General features: G+C 36.9%; 1 protein-coding gene across 3 annotated transcripts in view; it reads left to right on the forward strand.

The window, feature by feature from the left end:
* nectin3a (nectin cell adhesion molecule 3a) overlaps positions 1-15,514 on the forward strand; it is a 37,537-nt gene that overhangs the window by 2,750 nt on the left and 19,273 nt on the right. The window contains exons 1-2 of one of the 3 annotated variants that reach the window (XM_058745159.1): positions 11,401-11,470; positions 12,066-12,134. The exons of 1 other annotated variant lie outside the window; for it this stretch is intronic. In XM_058745159.1, the coding sequence (XP_058601142.1) occupies positions 12,131-12,134 (4 nt within the window). In that variant the 5' untranslated portion in view covers positions 11,401-11,470; positions 12,066-12,130. Of the gene's footprint in view, positions 1-11,336; positions 11,471-12,065; positions 12,135-15,514 lie in introns of those variants that run through there. One more of the 3 variants, XM_058745158.1, reaches the window with a different exon arrangement.

Here is a 15,514-nt window from a genome sequence, read left to right on the forward strand (position 1 = left end):
GGTGAAAGCAATGCAAGCTCAGCTCCTCCATCATGCAGGTAATGCGTCACAAAAATATAGGTTAGCCTGTGTTATTTCCTTGCTGCATGCTGAATGGATCAGCCAGACTGTGATTTAGGTTAATTGTTTTTTGTTGGCTTCCCTCTCGAAAAGATACTTAGGTTTGGCTGCTTTGTATGGCGCATAGAAGAAGCCAGTGTATGTCAATAGTGATCCTGAATGCATGCTTACGCTCACAGGCCAATTTAGACGGGCTGACTCTTTATTATGTGTGCTGCATCATCCAGCCTGTCTTTGTACTTCATTTTAATCTCACTTAGCCTACATAACTGCAGGCAGAAATATGACAATCATATTAAAAGTTTCTTTTGAAGGAGGTCCATCAGGAAATGACTATTAGACTTTGTGAGCTGAGGCAATACGGAGAGCATAGCCATGACCGCAGAGAAGCATTTTGCTGTGAATGTCTTCCATCCTGGAAGATGTGATAATCAGAGGCTCTGTAACTGGGCTGCTCTCCATTAAACAATGTAATGCAGTAACCTTCGGCCCTGGGAAAGTGCTGTTCCTTGTTATGAGTGCATTTACTTTGTTGAAAAGACCAAGATGGCTGATCACAGGCATGTGTTGTGTTTTGGATGATGATGGATTTCCTGACAGGCTTCTTAATTAGCTGGCTTCCCCTGGTCAACCAGCTTCATCAGAACACCAAGCTAGTCAAATTTGGTGTTGGTGAATATGATAATGTAGCAGGTATGATGTTTCACTTTAGTAGTTTTCTTCCAGCAAGAACTGGGTCAGTGACCTAAAACCTTACTGGAAACATTTTTCCAGATCTACTAATTTTTCATTAAAACTGAGATTCATACATACAATGACTTCTCTCTTTATTTTCTGAATTTAAATTCAATTCGATATTGTCTGGGAACATAAAGTAATTTAAAAAATGTCAGATTGATACTGTCCTGATAACATAACGAAAACAAATTAATAAAAGAACACAATTCTTGAGAGAAAAAACTAAAACTTATTGAGTAGTTTATCATTTATATTTGAATTTGAATTTAATTTAATGTGTGTCAAGGTTAATAGGTCAGGTCTTTTAAAAATAATATATGACATAAAGTTATATGACATAAAAATTGAGAAATTTTGCCTTATCATCTAGATCAAATAAAATAAGTAAAAATGTTTTTTATATATATTTAATATTTATATTTTATTGCTTTTTATACTTTTTTTTATTGTTTCAGTTTCTATGGTTTAAGTTTTAGTTATCTATAATAACCCTGAGATTCAGGTTGTAAAATGCCTTTTTACCTTGAAAATAGTTTGATTGTTTTATATATTTTAAAAATATATTTTAATATGTACAATAAGAATTTTGCATGTGTTAAAAAAAAAAAACATTATTAATAAAAAATGCAACTCCTATACAGTTACTTCTTCAGTGATGAGCATGTTTTTATTTTCTGAACTCATTTAAATCATTTTTGATATTTTGGGTTCATATAAAGTTAAATATAAAACTTTCCAAAAAAATGGTAAATTATATCATAGTGAGGACCCCTGCAGACCCTCATGACTCCGTGTCAAGCTCAGTAATGTTTGTCATTAACCCAGTTATCTTGATTGAATGCATAGCATGTCACTGAATTAATGTATTTAATTTCCCATTATTATGACTGCATGGCCAAAGTCAGTATTGTCACTTGCAATGCCTATACATTAACATCAGATCGGTGCAATACTTGCATTGACCATATTTAGATCTTTTCCGGTGCATCACTCAATGTGATTGGTGTTGAACGTCCTCTAGTTTCCTTACAGAATCAAATCCATCTGTTCATACTGCTCTGAGAGCCCCCTCTGTCTGGGCATTGGAACAAAGAGGGCATTTTATGTGCAATGATCTTCCATGCTGTCTTTGTAATTGTCAGTTGCTGTGGAAGTTTTTAACAAGGGCTACCGGGCAGGAACGCAGTCCATGTGCTGTGATGTTGACGAGGCCTCGGCTGCGTTCTCTTTAGCTGTTGATGTATGAGGTAATCACAGGGACGTGGAAGGTGTGGGGTCCTTATGGTCCTGCAGAGACATCGAGGTGGTTTTGCTGCATTTTATTTCTATTGTAAATATGACCGCATGCTACCCCATGAGAGCACAAGTCCATGGTTTTGTATGACAGGGAAGCTTTATTGTAGAACTTGTAATGATTACTCAGCAGCCTTATAAGGATTTCCTGTTGAACTGGGTTAAGTTCTGACAGGAATAGGCTTTGGTGGGTGAATCTTCAGAGACTTGACTAAATTATGTGTCCTGTATTACCACCATTTGAGATAATGTCATATGGGTCAATGACACCAGTGTCATAAGTGTCAACAATAAAGAGAATTCTTAAAAAAAAAAAAAAAAAACCTTAAAAACACATGTTTTTAAATATTAAAATATAGATTAATATTTTTAATAATAAAATGTACTCTTTAAAGGGTATTTTTCAAATATCATAAATTAATAATTCTTAAGTATCATTACATCTTTGGGGGAGTTGCACTCATGACATTTTACAACCTGAACGAACCTTCTGGCTTTGTCATAAAAAGTTTTTTAAACTCTTGAACTTGACAAAAAAGGGTTTCTATGATATAATTTTCAAATTTTATGATAGGCTAGTTTTTTTTTCTTGTATGTGTATCTGTCTGGTCGTGCCACATGAATTTTACTGGACATAGAAATGCTAAACTACTTAAGGTTTCCTGAAGAATTTATTCCTTTAAATTAGGTTTTCTTAATTATGAAATCAAGACAGTTGTGTCACCCAGACATTAATTTATGCTCCCAAAATTTTTTTACAAAAATGATTAAAAAAAAAAAAAAAAAAAAAACCACAAGCATACTGTCACGGTGCACACAGCAGGGAGGAATGAGGAACACGGAGACGAGGAGTAACTTCAAAATAATAGTCTTTAATGGTGACATCAGGACAGGGCAAGACAAGGTTCACACAGACAGGAACACCGGGGAATAACGAGTAGACCAGAAGAAAACTAACTAAACAGGCAGGAACTAAATACACATGACAATCACTGATAATAACTAAAACACAGCTGGACAAGACTTAACTAATAATCACACTTAACAAGGACAGGAACAAGAACAAATATGGACACAAGAGGCAGGAACACATGACACACACACGACAGAGGACTGACATTACTCCCCCCTCTCGGAAGGCGCGACCCGCGCCGTAACAGTTCCGGGGCACTCTGGAGGCCCCTCAGGACAGACATGGACAGGGACACAGGACGGGGACCTCCAGAGTGGAACAGACAGACGGAGGCCCTGGCAGGGCTGGGAGCTCAGGCACACAGACAGGACAGCCCAGAGGAACAGGAAGCCCTCCTGGGCTAGCTCGGAAGCTGAGGCTTCTTCTGGGCATGACAAGGAGTCAGGGGCCCTCACAGGGTCCCTCAGCAACCGCCTCCACTTCCACGACAGGGAGGCAGGCGGCTGGAATGGCCTCCACGGCCACGACTAAAGGAGCCGCCTGCCCTCGACCAGTCTCCATGGACAAGACATGACACGACACGACAAGGTTCGATTAAAATGTTCCTGTGGGCACGACAAGACTAAAAACGGCACTCCTGGCCGTGACATGTGGACTTGCTCCACGGGGACCCGGTACTGGACTGGAGTCAGCGGCGGCGGCGGGCTTGCCATATGCGCTCCAGGCGGGCTTGCCATATGCCCCAGGCGGGCTAGTCCCATGCACTCCAGGCGGGCTAGGTGAGCGGCGGCCGGCGGACTAGGGAGAGCCCCAGCCGGCGGACGGCGGCGATGAAATCCCCGCGAACAGCGGGCTGAAGAGAGCCGCGGACGGCGGCAGACTGGAGGTGCTCGCGGCCGGCGGACTCGCGGCACTCGCGGCCATCCCGCCGAACTCCCACGCCTTTCCGTTGGCTAGAGTGGGAAGGACGAGCGGCGACTTCCATGCCGCGGGACAGACAGGACAAACAGGGAACCAAAATAAAAGACTTAAAAAAAAAAACGGAAAACAAAACGTGGTGAAGGGGCGCCGCTTACTGTTTAGGTCTGGTCTTCTGTCACGGTGCACACAGCAGGGAGGAACGAGGAACACGGAGACGAGGAGTAACTTCAAAATAATAGTCTTTAATGGTGACATCAGGACAGGGCAAGACAAGGCAAGGTTCACACAGACAGGAACACCGGGGAATAACGAGTAGACCAGACAAAAACTAACTAAACAGGCAGGAACTAAATACACATGACAATCACTGATAATAACTAAAACACAGCTGGACAAGACTTAACTAATAAGCACACTTAACAAGGACAGGAACAAGAACAAATATGGACACAAGAGGCAGGAACACATGACACACACTACAGAGGACTGACACATACTGAAGAAGTCACATAAATGTATATATTTTTAATGTAGATTTGGGAAATGAGCATCATGTAATTGACCAGCTTCTCCCTGGATAGAACAATTTATAGCAATTTCTCTCAGAAATATTTCACTAATAATTACAAATGAACAATAGGCAAAACACATTGAATTAAATGTTTAAAAAAGTTAAAAGACTGAAATAGCTTTTTTTTTTGTAAACCTTTTTTTCATTTCTATATATTTCTTTGTTTCTACGCAGAAATGGCAAATAACAAATGGAATGAAATGTAAAATTGTAAAGTAGTAAAACTTAAATATTATTTTCTTGTTCAACATACTCCAATAATATTTTATTTTTCAATGTACAACTTTAAAAAATATATTTTGTTTTTTACATTATCAGTGTGTTGTTGTTGTTTTTATCTGTAGCTTCATCATCTATATCAAATGTAAACTGACACTTGCAGTATAATCTTTCCCACCTGTGCTAATGTTGCTTGTTGACTTTATAGCCAATGGTCACACAGGTGGGGAAGGTATTAAATCGATGGAATTTGACATGCAAGCAAACTTAAGGACAAAGTACTCAAGCTGGGTGGTATTGGTTATCAATACCGATTAGTGTTCTGGTCTGCCATTTGTGGAAAGGGTGAAGAAGAAAAGGAGAGTTTGCAGAGAAAGTAAACTAAGTCTATTGTGTTTTATGTTGACCAAACTGCTGCATTACTTTGCTCTTTAAGTCAGTCTTGTTTGTGTGTCCTTCCCTTTGTGACATCTTGAGTGTCCTGTGTCTTTGTTGGCAACATTTCAATCCTCTGAAAGCCTTGAGGAACAACATCACATCCTTTGATTTTGGCACTTCCTAGCAGACTTGTTTCAGTCTTTTTTTTTTTTTGGAGGACATATAGAGGGTTTTGACATTTTTGTTGTTGCGCAAACTGAACCATTGTGTGTGCTGATCTAAATAATGCAAGCATATTTTCACACTTCTTTTGTTTGAATAGACCTAAGTTCTTCAACTGAGCTCTGCTTCCTGTTAGTGTATGCATGAACACTAAGACTCAGAAGGGAAAGAAAACAGTTCTCAGTGAGTTTGGGAAGGAAGTCAAAAACCCAGCCCTTGTGTGTTCAGATAGCGTGCTGTTCTGAGAAGCCTCATTAACAGCTCACATTCCATACCTTAGTCACCTTGTTTTGAAACTCACATTTTAATCAGGTGTTCAGAGGAATAATGCTTAATGTAGTGCATTTAAAATGACTTTCCAGCTTGGATTTCAAATTAGGATCATTTTTCAGAACAATGTGGTACTCTGAGGAAATTCTTGACTCACAGCAAGAGAATAGTGGCTCTTTAGAAACTGCAAAAGGAAGTCTTATGGGTCAGGAAGGTGCTAAATTAGAGTCTCCGACATTATTTAGAATGAGAGCAATTGTACTTGAGCTGAACTATGGTTTCTGTGTTAACTTTACTCCGTTCAGACTCAGAGTCACCAAAAACATTCATAAGTGAAAAAAAATAGATATACATGTACTAACACTAATGTTTAAATGTTTGGGGTTTGTAGGATTTTTATTTTTGAAAGAAATTAATACTCTTATTAAGCAAGGATTGATTAAATTGACCAAAAGTGACAGTAAAGACATGATATTACAAAAGATTTTTATTTAAAATAAATTATGTTCCATTGAAATGTCTATTCACCAAAGAATCTTGAAAAAATATTATTATTTAGCAGCAAATCAGCATATTAGAATGATTTCTGAAGGATAAAGTCTGAAGAAAAGTTATTCTTTTTTCAGTTATTCTCTGTACTAGTAGTTTTTATGGCATGAAGTTCATAGAATTCTTGATTGATTGGTTGACAAATGTTCCAAAGTCTTGATTCATTTTCTGAACAGCTATGAAATAGTTCCATGATTTTGACTGCACTTCAGTTCAATATTAAAATGCAAATCAGATATGACAAACAATTTATAATTTTTTTTTTTTTGACACATACTTTTTAATATTGAAACTACTACAGTTTCAGCTGCCACATGAAAGCTATCTGCACAGCTGTAAAGTAGTTCCATGATTTTGACTGCACTTCAGTTCAGTATCAATATGCAAATCAGATATGACAAACAATTTATTTTTTCGATAGTTACTTTTTCATATTGGAACTACTACAGTTTCAGCCACCACGTGAAAGCTAAATGGGACAACTGTCCACACGCACACAAAACCTTGTTACTCCATGTGCGAGAATTTAAAGTGTCACCAGCACACAACATAGAAGCATTCTTTTTTTAGAGCGGTGGCCCTTTTTCTAACCTCTGTTACCCAGCTCCTAAATTACCCACTGTTCATTCACACACAAGGATGAATAACACAGGCATGGAAGAATTTTCCACCACTAATAAGTAATTTACCCTTGCATTGTTTGCCTTTGACCCCCTCTCATAATGTTAATGGCATCTTATGGAAAGCATTCTTTGTTTTGTTTCAAAAGATGTCAAGAAGTCAAAATGACAAGTGGAGTGTTGCTTGTGCTTACTGCAGACAAATGAGTCTCAGTAAAGTCTTCATTGTTTGGGTCTTGATTTTGGTGTGATGGGGCGGCAGTGTCTGACATCTTTAGCGCTAACATTATTGATTCCTTTTTTCCTTTAAGTGCTGGTCTTTAATCAGATGTGATAGGTTAAAAAAAGACTTGCAATAGAGAGCGAGAGGAAGCGTTCCTCAGGAAGAAGGGAATGTTCAGGGAGCCTGAGTGAGGGAGGAGACCTGTCAGAATGTTTGTGTTTTATTTGAATTAAGTTGGAGGTTTTCTTGGCACACAAAGAATTGTTTCATTGTTTCCAAGGAAGTAAATATATCAGCTTTCAGATGTTTTATGACTAATAAGAATATGATTAACATATGTAACCAAATATCAATAAACACAAGTCAGGTGGCCTTAAAACATTGATTTGCTAAATCAGAACTGTAGGTCTATGTATTAAATAGATTATTTCTGTGAAGTTTTTCTTTTTGGGTTCAAAATAATAATTACAATGTGGTTTTGTTTGGATTAAAACAGGTGTGTTGAGAAATTTAATATATATTTCTCTTGTTCACTCTCCAACACAAATAAAAAGCATTTTAGCGCTAATGTAAAATTAAGTGCAAAGGGTGTGAATTACGTTTTTTTGCTTTATCTTGGTATTTTATCACAAGTATACCATATATTGCTGTACATCTACCCGCTTCAAGTTATTTTAGCTGTATAAAAACAGTAATCATGAACTCACTAGTCTGTAGCATTTCCTGCACTTTGCTAATAGCTAATGAATCGGAAGTCTCGTACATTAAAGGGATAGTTCACCCAAAAATGAACATTTGATGTTTATCTGCTTACCCCCAGGTCATCCAAGATGTAGGTGACTTTGTTTCTTCGGTAGAACACAAACTAGGGTTGGGCCGATAGACCATGCCATGTGATATTGTTTTCCTGCCTTTCTGAATACAGATTCACGCTTCGGGCACAACTCCCTAAACCCAACCACCCACACCCCGCAATGTCATCGTCCATCGCGATATTTCACTGTAGACATCGTCCGATGCCAATTTCTAGCTGAGCCCCCGGCGTGAGTTTTTTCAGGTGACCGTTATTTTAGAATGTATAGCCTTATTGTTTCCATGGTGACACGTCATGCTTGTCATGTGACACACCGCAGCCACAATAGCGCTGTATGACACATAGATTTCGTTTTTCCTTTTTTTATTTTTAATATTCACAAACATACTCACTATATTATGAAATATCTGATTCTGAAATATTTGCAAGTAAATGTATTTGGTAGTTTAAATACTTTTATAATGACCGTGTTAGTTGATCTATAACGTTCTAATCACACCGGTGTGATCGTACGCGTTAAAGGGTTAATGGCAGTCAATGGGCTCAACGGTTTTGAGAGTCAAAAAAACATACACAGACAAAACCAAAGTAAACCCTGCGGCTCGTGACGATACATTGAAGTCTAAAGACACGAAACGATCGGTCTATGCAAGAAACTGAACAGTATTTATATCATTTTTTACCTCTGATTCACCGCAATGTCCAACTGTCCTGAGCGCGTTCACATCAGCCGGCACGTGACGCATCTTCTTCTTGCTTTACGGCGGATCACAGACTTATAAGTGCATTACCGCCACCTATCTCTCAAATGGACCATTGACACTCCTAATTGAGATTATAGATAGAGTGTCCATTTGAGAGATAGATTGTCTGCACTTATAATTTCATTTTTGGGTAAACTATCCCTTTAACAGAAAATAGCTTAAGGAGAATAGGATTTTGGGTAACAGTCAGTGCCGTCGTCCTATAAACTCCTATAAACTGATATTTTCTGGTACGCTTTATTATTGTTCTTTATCTGCAGCACAAAAAATGCATGTATAGATAAAATCAATATAGTTAGTTTCCACTATATTATTGTATTTAAATTCCCGCTGCGTTGACTAAATTCTTCATACTTTAAACTAGCTTGAATATAACTCTACATCCTTACCTTGTTTAGAATATGTGGATATACAAATTTGTCCCCGATTCCATTTAATCACACCAGCTCGGACTACCTCTTTCATTATCAAACCCCCAACCCATACATTCTCCACCATTGTGGATGTGTTCATGTGTACTCGTCTCATTAATACCAGAAGACTAACTTGGCTATAGCTTCATAGCGCATTAATGGTTTAGTGGAATAAAGTTATTCTTGTTTCACAGCGTGACAACATTTTGTTTTTGAGCAAAGCCAGTTTAAGCAATGCCCTTTTTTTCAGTCTGTGGTTTTACTCCCACATAGATTGATTCTTAGGACAGAGAGTTTTCTTTGGGGCATCCAACCACAAAGATATTTAAATATTTATGATTTCCTTTTGGAAACCAATATAATCATTCTTAATGCATTCAACATTTGTACAAGCCTTGAGCATATTGTCTCTATTCTGCACAGTAGTGTCTGTAGGCCCAGCAATCAGGTCCTATTAGGTGTCATGAACTATGATAACTTTATTTTCCCTTCCTCTTTTGGCATGAGTAGTTGGTTTGGTAAGACCCTCTAGCAGAATGGTTCCTCTCCCTAAATTCAATGACCATAGCACATGGCTACAAAACAGCATAGCTAATTACCATGGTATGTACAGCTGTTGCATGTCACGTCTCTTTAGCCTCTGACATTCATTATTACACTATTGGCATTGTGACCAAAGGTGAGGCAATTCAGTTGAAGTCACACTGTCCTCTCACTCAAGCTCTCATCTAATGAAGACTGACGGCAAACTGAAACAATGCTGTATCTCTCTGTTAGTCAATCTGTATTTAACAGCTTTAGTCTGGAATCAAAGTTGTTTAACCACAATTATTTCTTTGTTTCTTGTCATGCACATTAGTGGTCAGACTTCATTGTTTACTTGTTGGTTTTTCTCACATCACCCTTTGATGGATGGATAAAATAGCTGAGATTTAAAGGCAGAGTTAAACTAAAATTAATATTTGTCCATTTTTAAGTTTTAGTCAATTTATTTATTTATTTTATTATTATTTATTTATTTACTTTTATTTCAGTTTTAGTTTTAGTATTTTAACTACTTCTACTTAATCTATTTCAGTTAGTTACCAAGGCCATATTTCCACATTTTGTTTCAGCAATTTATTTCAGCTTAGTTAACAAAAAAGTTAAGTTAATTTTAATAATTTTATTTTTTGCTAACAATAACAGCACTGATCTGTATGTTTTTCATTTGTACAACAAACATGATGTTCAGGTTTCAATGCAAGGAAAGCATCATAAAAGTAGTCCATTGTTTTATTTTATTTTTATTTAATCCAATACTATAATTGATGTCTACTTAAGCCCAAAGTATACTTCACTTTTTATGCGTACGCGAGGGACAGCGTACAGTGCGCGTGACGCGAATTGCGTCATCAGAACAGTACGCGCATACTGTACGCTCACCACCCGATTTTTGTAACCGCGGGTACTTTGTATGGAAGGCCGTCGGGGCCAAAAGTCTTCAAACGGAACGCGTGACGGCCTTCCATAACTTTGTTGACACTTAAAACAAAGTTATGATACGATACGATATCTATTCTCATACCCAGCGATACGATATTTGCCGATACCTCAAAATAATGCTATGATACGATTACGATTCGATTCGATACAGGATTATATCGATTGATATATATTATATACCTATTTTTATTGACTCACAAATGTAACCAAAATAGGCCTATATAACATGAACATTTATCTGAAATTTTCACATCCTGTACCTCAATTGGGACATTCACAAAAAAAGAAAGAAGAAAAAAATAAATAAATAAAATAGGCCTATACACTTTTTTTAAATAAAAAAGAAAACAATTGGAAAAACAATTCTGGCTGCTACTATGGGCTCAGTGCTAAAAAACTTTTCTACATATAACCAAATAACAAGCAATAGCAGAAAATAAATACAATAGAACAAAGACACAAGTTCAATAAACAATGCTTTTCAGGTTTTTCAGCTCAGTCTAAAATAAATTTTCAGGTACGCTATGTAATAATCAAATGTAAAATAACGGCATAGTCTTCACTGTATAAATTAAATATAGATTAATAATTTTTGATGTTACAAAGGTTATTTAGTCAGGAGCAGTGAGCACGTGTAGGCCTATTATTTGGCAGCATTTAGATTTATTATTAGTTTGCTTTCACTTTAAGAACGAATGCATGGATCCAATATACTACTACACATTTTCTTTCTCAACTGTTCTCAACTTGTATGTTAAGACATATGCCTAACCGACTGTGTCTACTAGGATATTCGCCAAAACGCGCGTTTTAATGTAATTTTGTCTGTATTTATTCATCCATGCACAACAAAAGCGGAAGAGAGCTCAATTTAGTATTTGCGCAGTGTAGATGCGGCTGTCTGTATGTGTGCGCAGAAAACTTCTCACACGGCGCTCGACTGTTCCGCCAACAATCCAGAGCGTCTTTTACGCTCGCCTTGTGCCTTCGGTCAGTCCTTATATCGAGTCCTGATACGTGAGTTTGAATGAGAATGCACGCGGTGGTGGTAATGCATAGACGGACATTATGTGAAAATGTGGACAGTGCCAAAATATAGGCCTAGGTGCCTATTTATACTACAGATATCGATATTTTACGCATAGCATCAATGCATCGTATCGTCAGACATCGTATCGATGTATCTATTCATATCAATGAATCGTTACACCCCTAGAGGGTATGAGACAGCTCAGCTTTGGTTTAAAAGAGTTCAAAAATATTTGATATCAGTCATGACTTAACGGGGAAAAATAGAGCAGACACTGAACATGGATGAAGCTCTCTAGAGCACATGTGTCGACCGCTCGCGTTCGCGCACAACTTCAAATGGAGTATAGCTACACTTCGAATTTCTACGCGTTCGACTGTACGAATATGCTAGCGTACGCGTACAAAAACGAAGTATACTCCTTTAGCGGTTTTTTTTATTTATTTATTTTTTTGAGGAACAGATTAAAATTTAAGCAGTTATTCACTAAAAGTCTTGCTTTTCTGGATCCACATTAATTTTTATTGTATGGAAAAGACAAGTGTGAACATCTTTCAATTGTTCTTATTTTGTGTTCTACAGAAAGAAAGTAATACAGGACTGGAATGAAATGGATAAGTAAATAATGACAAAATTATGGGTGAACTATGGGTGAGTTTTAACAAGATTTTTTCGTCACCTCACCCTACCTCAGTCTTATTTCTCATAAAGCTTCTTATATCTTTTATAGTGCACTTCTGGTGACGTTCATCACCTCTCCACTGCCATTATGACTTTTAACAAAGCATTCATTTAAAATGTTCTCATTGGTCTTGTCCTGCCACATCACCGTGGTCTTAAAAACAACTCTAATCTGAGTGAGCTGTTGCGTGCAAAAGAAGAGTTTGGTCTCATATGTTTCCTGCTTTTTTTTAAAAATCTGAAAGTAGGGGATGCATCAGCCGGTTTTCCCCTCCCAGTGACCTGACAAAAAGACCAGGGGCTCTGGGACAAGTCTTCCCACACCGAAATGAAGTTAAGATGTTTCACAAGAGAGTGAGGTCAGGTTCGGATCTCAGTTCACGCTGGGGCATTTGGCGCGTGAGACGAGGAGTGGAATGCATAGTGGAGAGCTCGAATATACTGTTGGACCCCATGAACAGCTTGTAGCAGTTAGTGATGTCAGGAGAGAGAAAAACAAACACAAGGAAGGCTTCAAAGACCGAGCATATCTCTTTCATTAATTCATTTCTGATTTGTTTCCCCTCGTTTCCTTCTTGTTCTCACTCATCCTTGCCGTTCCGTGTAGTGACCTTTCGATTTGTTCCTCATTACCTTTGCCAATTTTCTTTTTTTTATTTAATGCAGTCACACTATACCTCTCATTTCCTATTGAGTCTTTAAAATCTGATTGGCAGAGTTGGGCTGGCCCTTAGATGACTTTCGCCAGGCCTACATGCTTTTTGAAGTTTTATGTATTGTTAAGCCAGGCCTGGATTGAGGTAATGATAGAACCCTTAAGATTACGATATCCTTAAGCAAAGTTCGCATGCTTGTGAGGGAACAATGGTAATTGTATCCGTTGCCTTTTAATAACTTAAATGACAGATCAAAGACTTTGTTCATGTTTCATTTTTCTGTCATTTTACACGTTTACAACAAATGCAATGAACACAAATTTGTCTATCTGGACTTGATTCAGGTATCTGAGTCTGAGGCCATCTGTTCATCTCTACTGAAAGAGCAAGATATCTATAGACATTATTAAAGAACTATGTTAAAGGAATATTTGGGGTTACATTCGGCTTAACTGCTAACTGTGACAGCATCTGTGGCCTGAAAATCATTTCAATGCAATGCTCAGTTTGGAAGAACAAATAAAAATGGCAGCGATCTATTTGGCGAATACACAGCACAGCAGTATTAAACTAACACACTCTCTTGGAAATTTGTAACTGTTGTTCTTTTTTGGAGAATCTGTGACTAATTTGTATGAATTTGTAAGTTTTATTACTATCTGCTTAGTGCTTACTAAGGGTGAACCTTCATGCTTTTTTTGTTTTTAAATCATGTTTCCGCACAAATTACATAATAACTTGTTAAATAGTCATGTTTGATTTATGTCAAACTGTATTAGTATGTTCATTTTTTTCCCATAACATACTTACGTAAACTTATTAACACATGAATTTAAATTCATTTTTTTATTTAATTTATTTTTTTGTTTTTTTTTTTGTTTTGTTTTTTGTAATAATTTTTTATAATTGTTTTCTGGTAAATTTTTCTGAATTATTACTTAACTGTTGATTAAGATTTATTTTTTTTTTGAGAACTGATAAACAGGGTTATTATTGGTATTGTTTAGTTTTGCTAAAATTAAAATTTTGGAAATTAATTATTTGAAATAAACTAAAACTAAAACTTTACAAAAACTACACAACAAAATTACAAAACTTTGATTTACTAAACTAAATTACTAAACTAAAATAAACTAAATTAAACTAAAAACTATATATATATATATATATATATATATATATATATGTGTGTGTGTGACCCTGGACCACAAAACCAGTTTTAAGTGTCAATTTTTCGAAATTGAGATTTATAGATCATCTGAAAGCTGAAAATAAGCTTTCCATTGATGTATGGTTTATTAGGATCAGACAATATTTGGCTGAGATACAACTATTTGAAAATCTGGAATCTGAGGGAGCAAAAAAATCTAAATATTGAGAAAATCGCCTTTAAAGTCGTCCAAATGAAGTACTTAGCAATGCATATTACTAATCAAAAATGAAGTTTTGATATATTTACGGTACAAAATTTACAAAATATCTTCATGGAACATGATCTTTACTTAATATCCTAATGATTTTTGGCACAAAAGAAAAATGTATAATTTTGACCCATACAGTGTATTTTTGGCTATTGCTACAAATATACCCCAGCGACTTTTAAGACTGGTTTTGTGGTCCAGGGTCACATATATATATATATATATATATATATATATATATATAGGAATATTTTTGTTTTGGGATTATTTTTTGACATGTAGTTAGGGCGCGATATTATGTTTCATTAATTCTTATTAAGTCTTAGCACCTTTTGAAATATTTATTTTAAATGTCGTAATCTCATAATTTGGTAATCCAAATGCTGTATTCCTTAAAAGTACTAAAATAATTGTTATTAAGGAACCAGAAGCTTCAGAAGAGAGTTCCCTTTTCTACTGTCGATAGAGCCTATTCCATATTCCTTTAATTCTGGTTTAATCAAGGTGTAGCAAAATTCAGATCTTCATTCTTTTTCTGAGATTCTAGACAGGCCAAGATGGAACATGTACCATTTGTGGATGTCCGGACTGTGTAGCATACCACAAATTTCATCACGGTGGTGCGTATAGGTTTTTGGAGTTGTTTTCACAGCCGACTGGAGACCGATATTTTTGTCAGTGTGTGTTCGTTATCCTCCCTGATGAGCACCGTTGGATGTGTTTGTAGAATGTATGTGTGTACGTGACAGGGCAGGGTTGCGAGGTCAGTGGTGGGTTGGCTGGTAGACAGGTGACAGCTGCTCCCACAGCTCAGACTGCAGTGAAGTGGAGACAGCACAGACTGCGTGTTGTTCTGCCCTAAACACAACAAACATGCACAGGGCAACCATGAACATAAAGTATAAATAACAGGCCAAACCCTTGCATATGAAATGCCAATTGACCCTAGATTTCCAATGATAAAGTAATAAAACTATATTAGGTTAGTGCTTGAAATCGTGATCATCAGGATGTACACATTCATGCAACTCAATTACTGCAGTCATTGAAGCAAAAAGGGGGACCAAGAGTAAAAATTATGTTGCTTTGCATCCTAAGAACTCTAAATCCCTTTGCGCTCACCTGGGTTTTGATGTGGCAGCCTGACATCAAACGTCCGACCACATCTGAAGTTTGCCTGGTCTTAAGTTTTGTTGATAGTTAAGCACAATTTTAAGCTGCATTCATCACAACTAGTCATTATAACTCTAGGTAAAACAGAGGGTTCCTGACT

The sequence above is a fragment of the Onychostoma macrolepis genome, chromosome 15 (genome assembly GCF_012432095.1).
Source record: "Onychostoma macrolepis isolate SWU-2019 chromosome 15, ASM1243209v1, whole genome shotgun sequence".
In the NCBI taxonomy this organism is placed as follows: domain Eukaryota; kingdom Metazoa; phylum Chordata; class Actinopteri; order Cypriniformes; family Cyprinidae; genus Onychostoma; species Onychostoma macrolepis.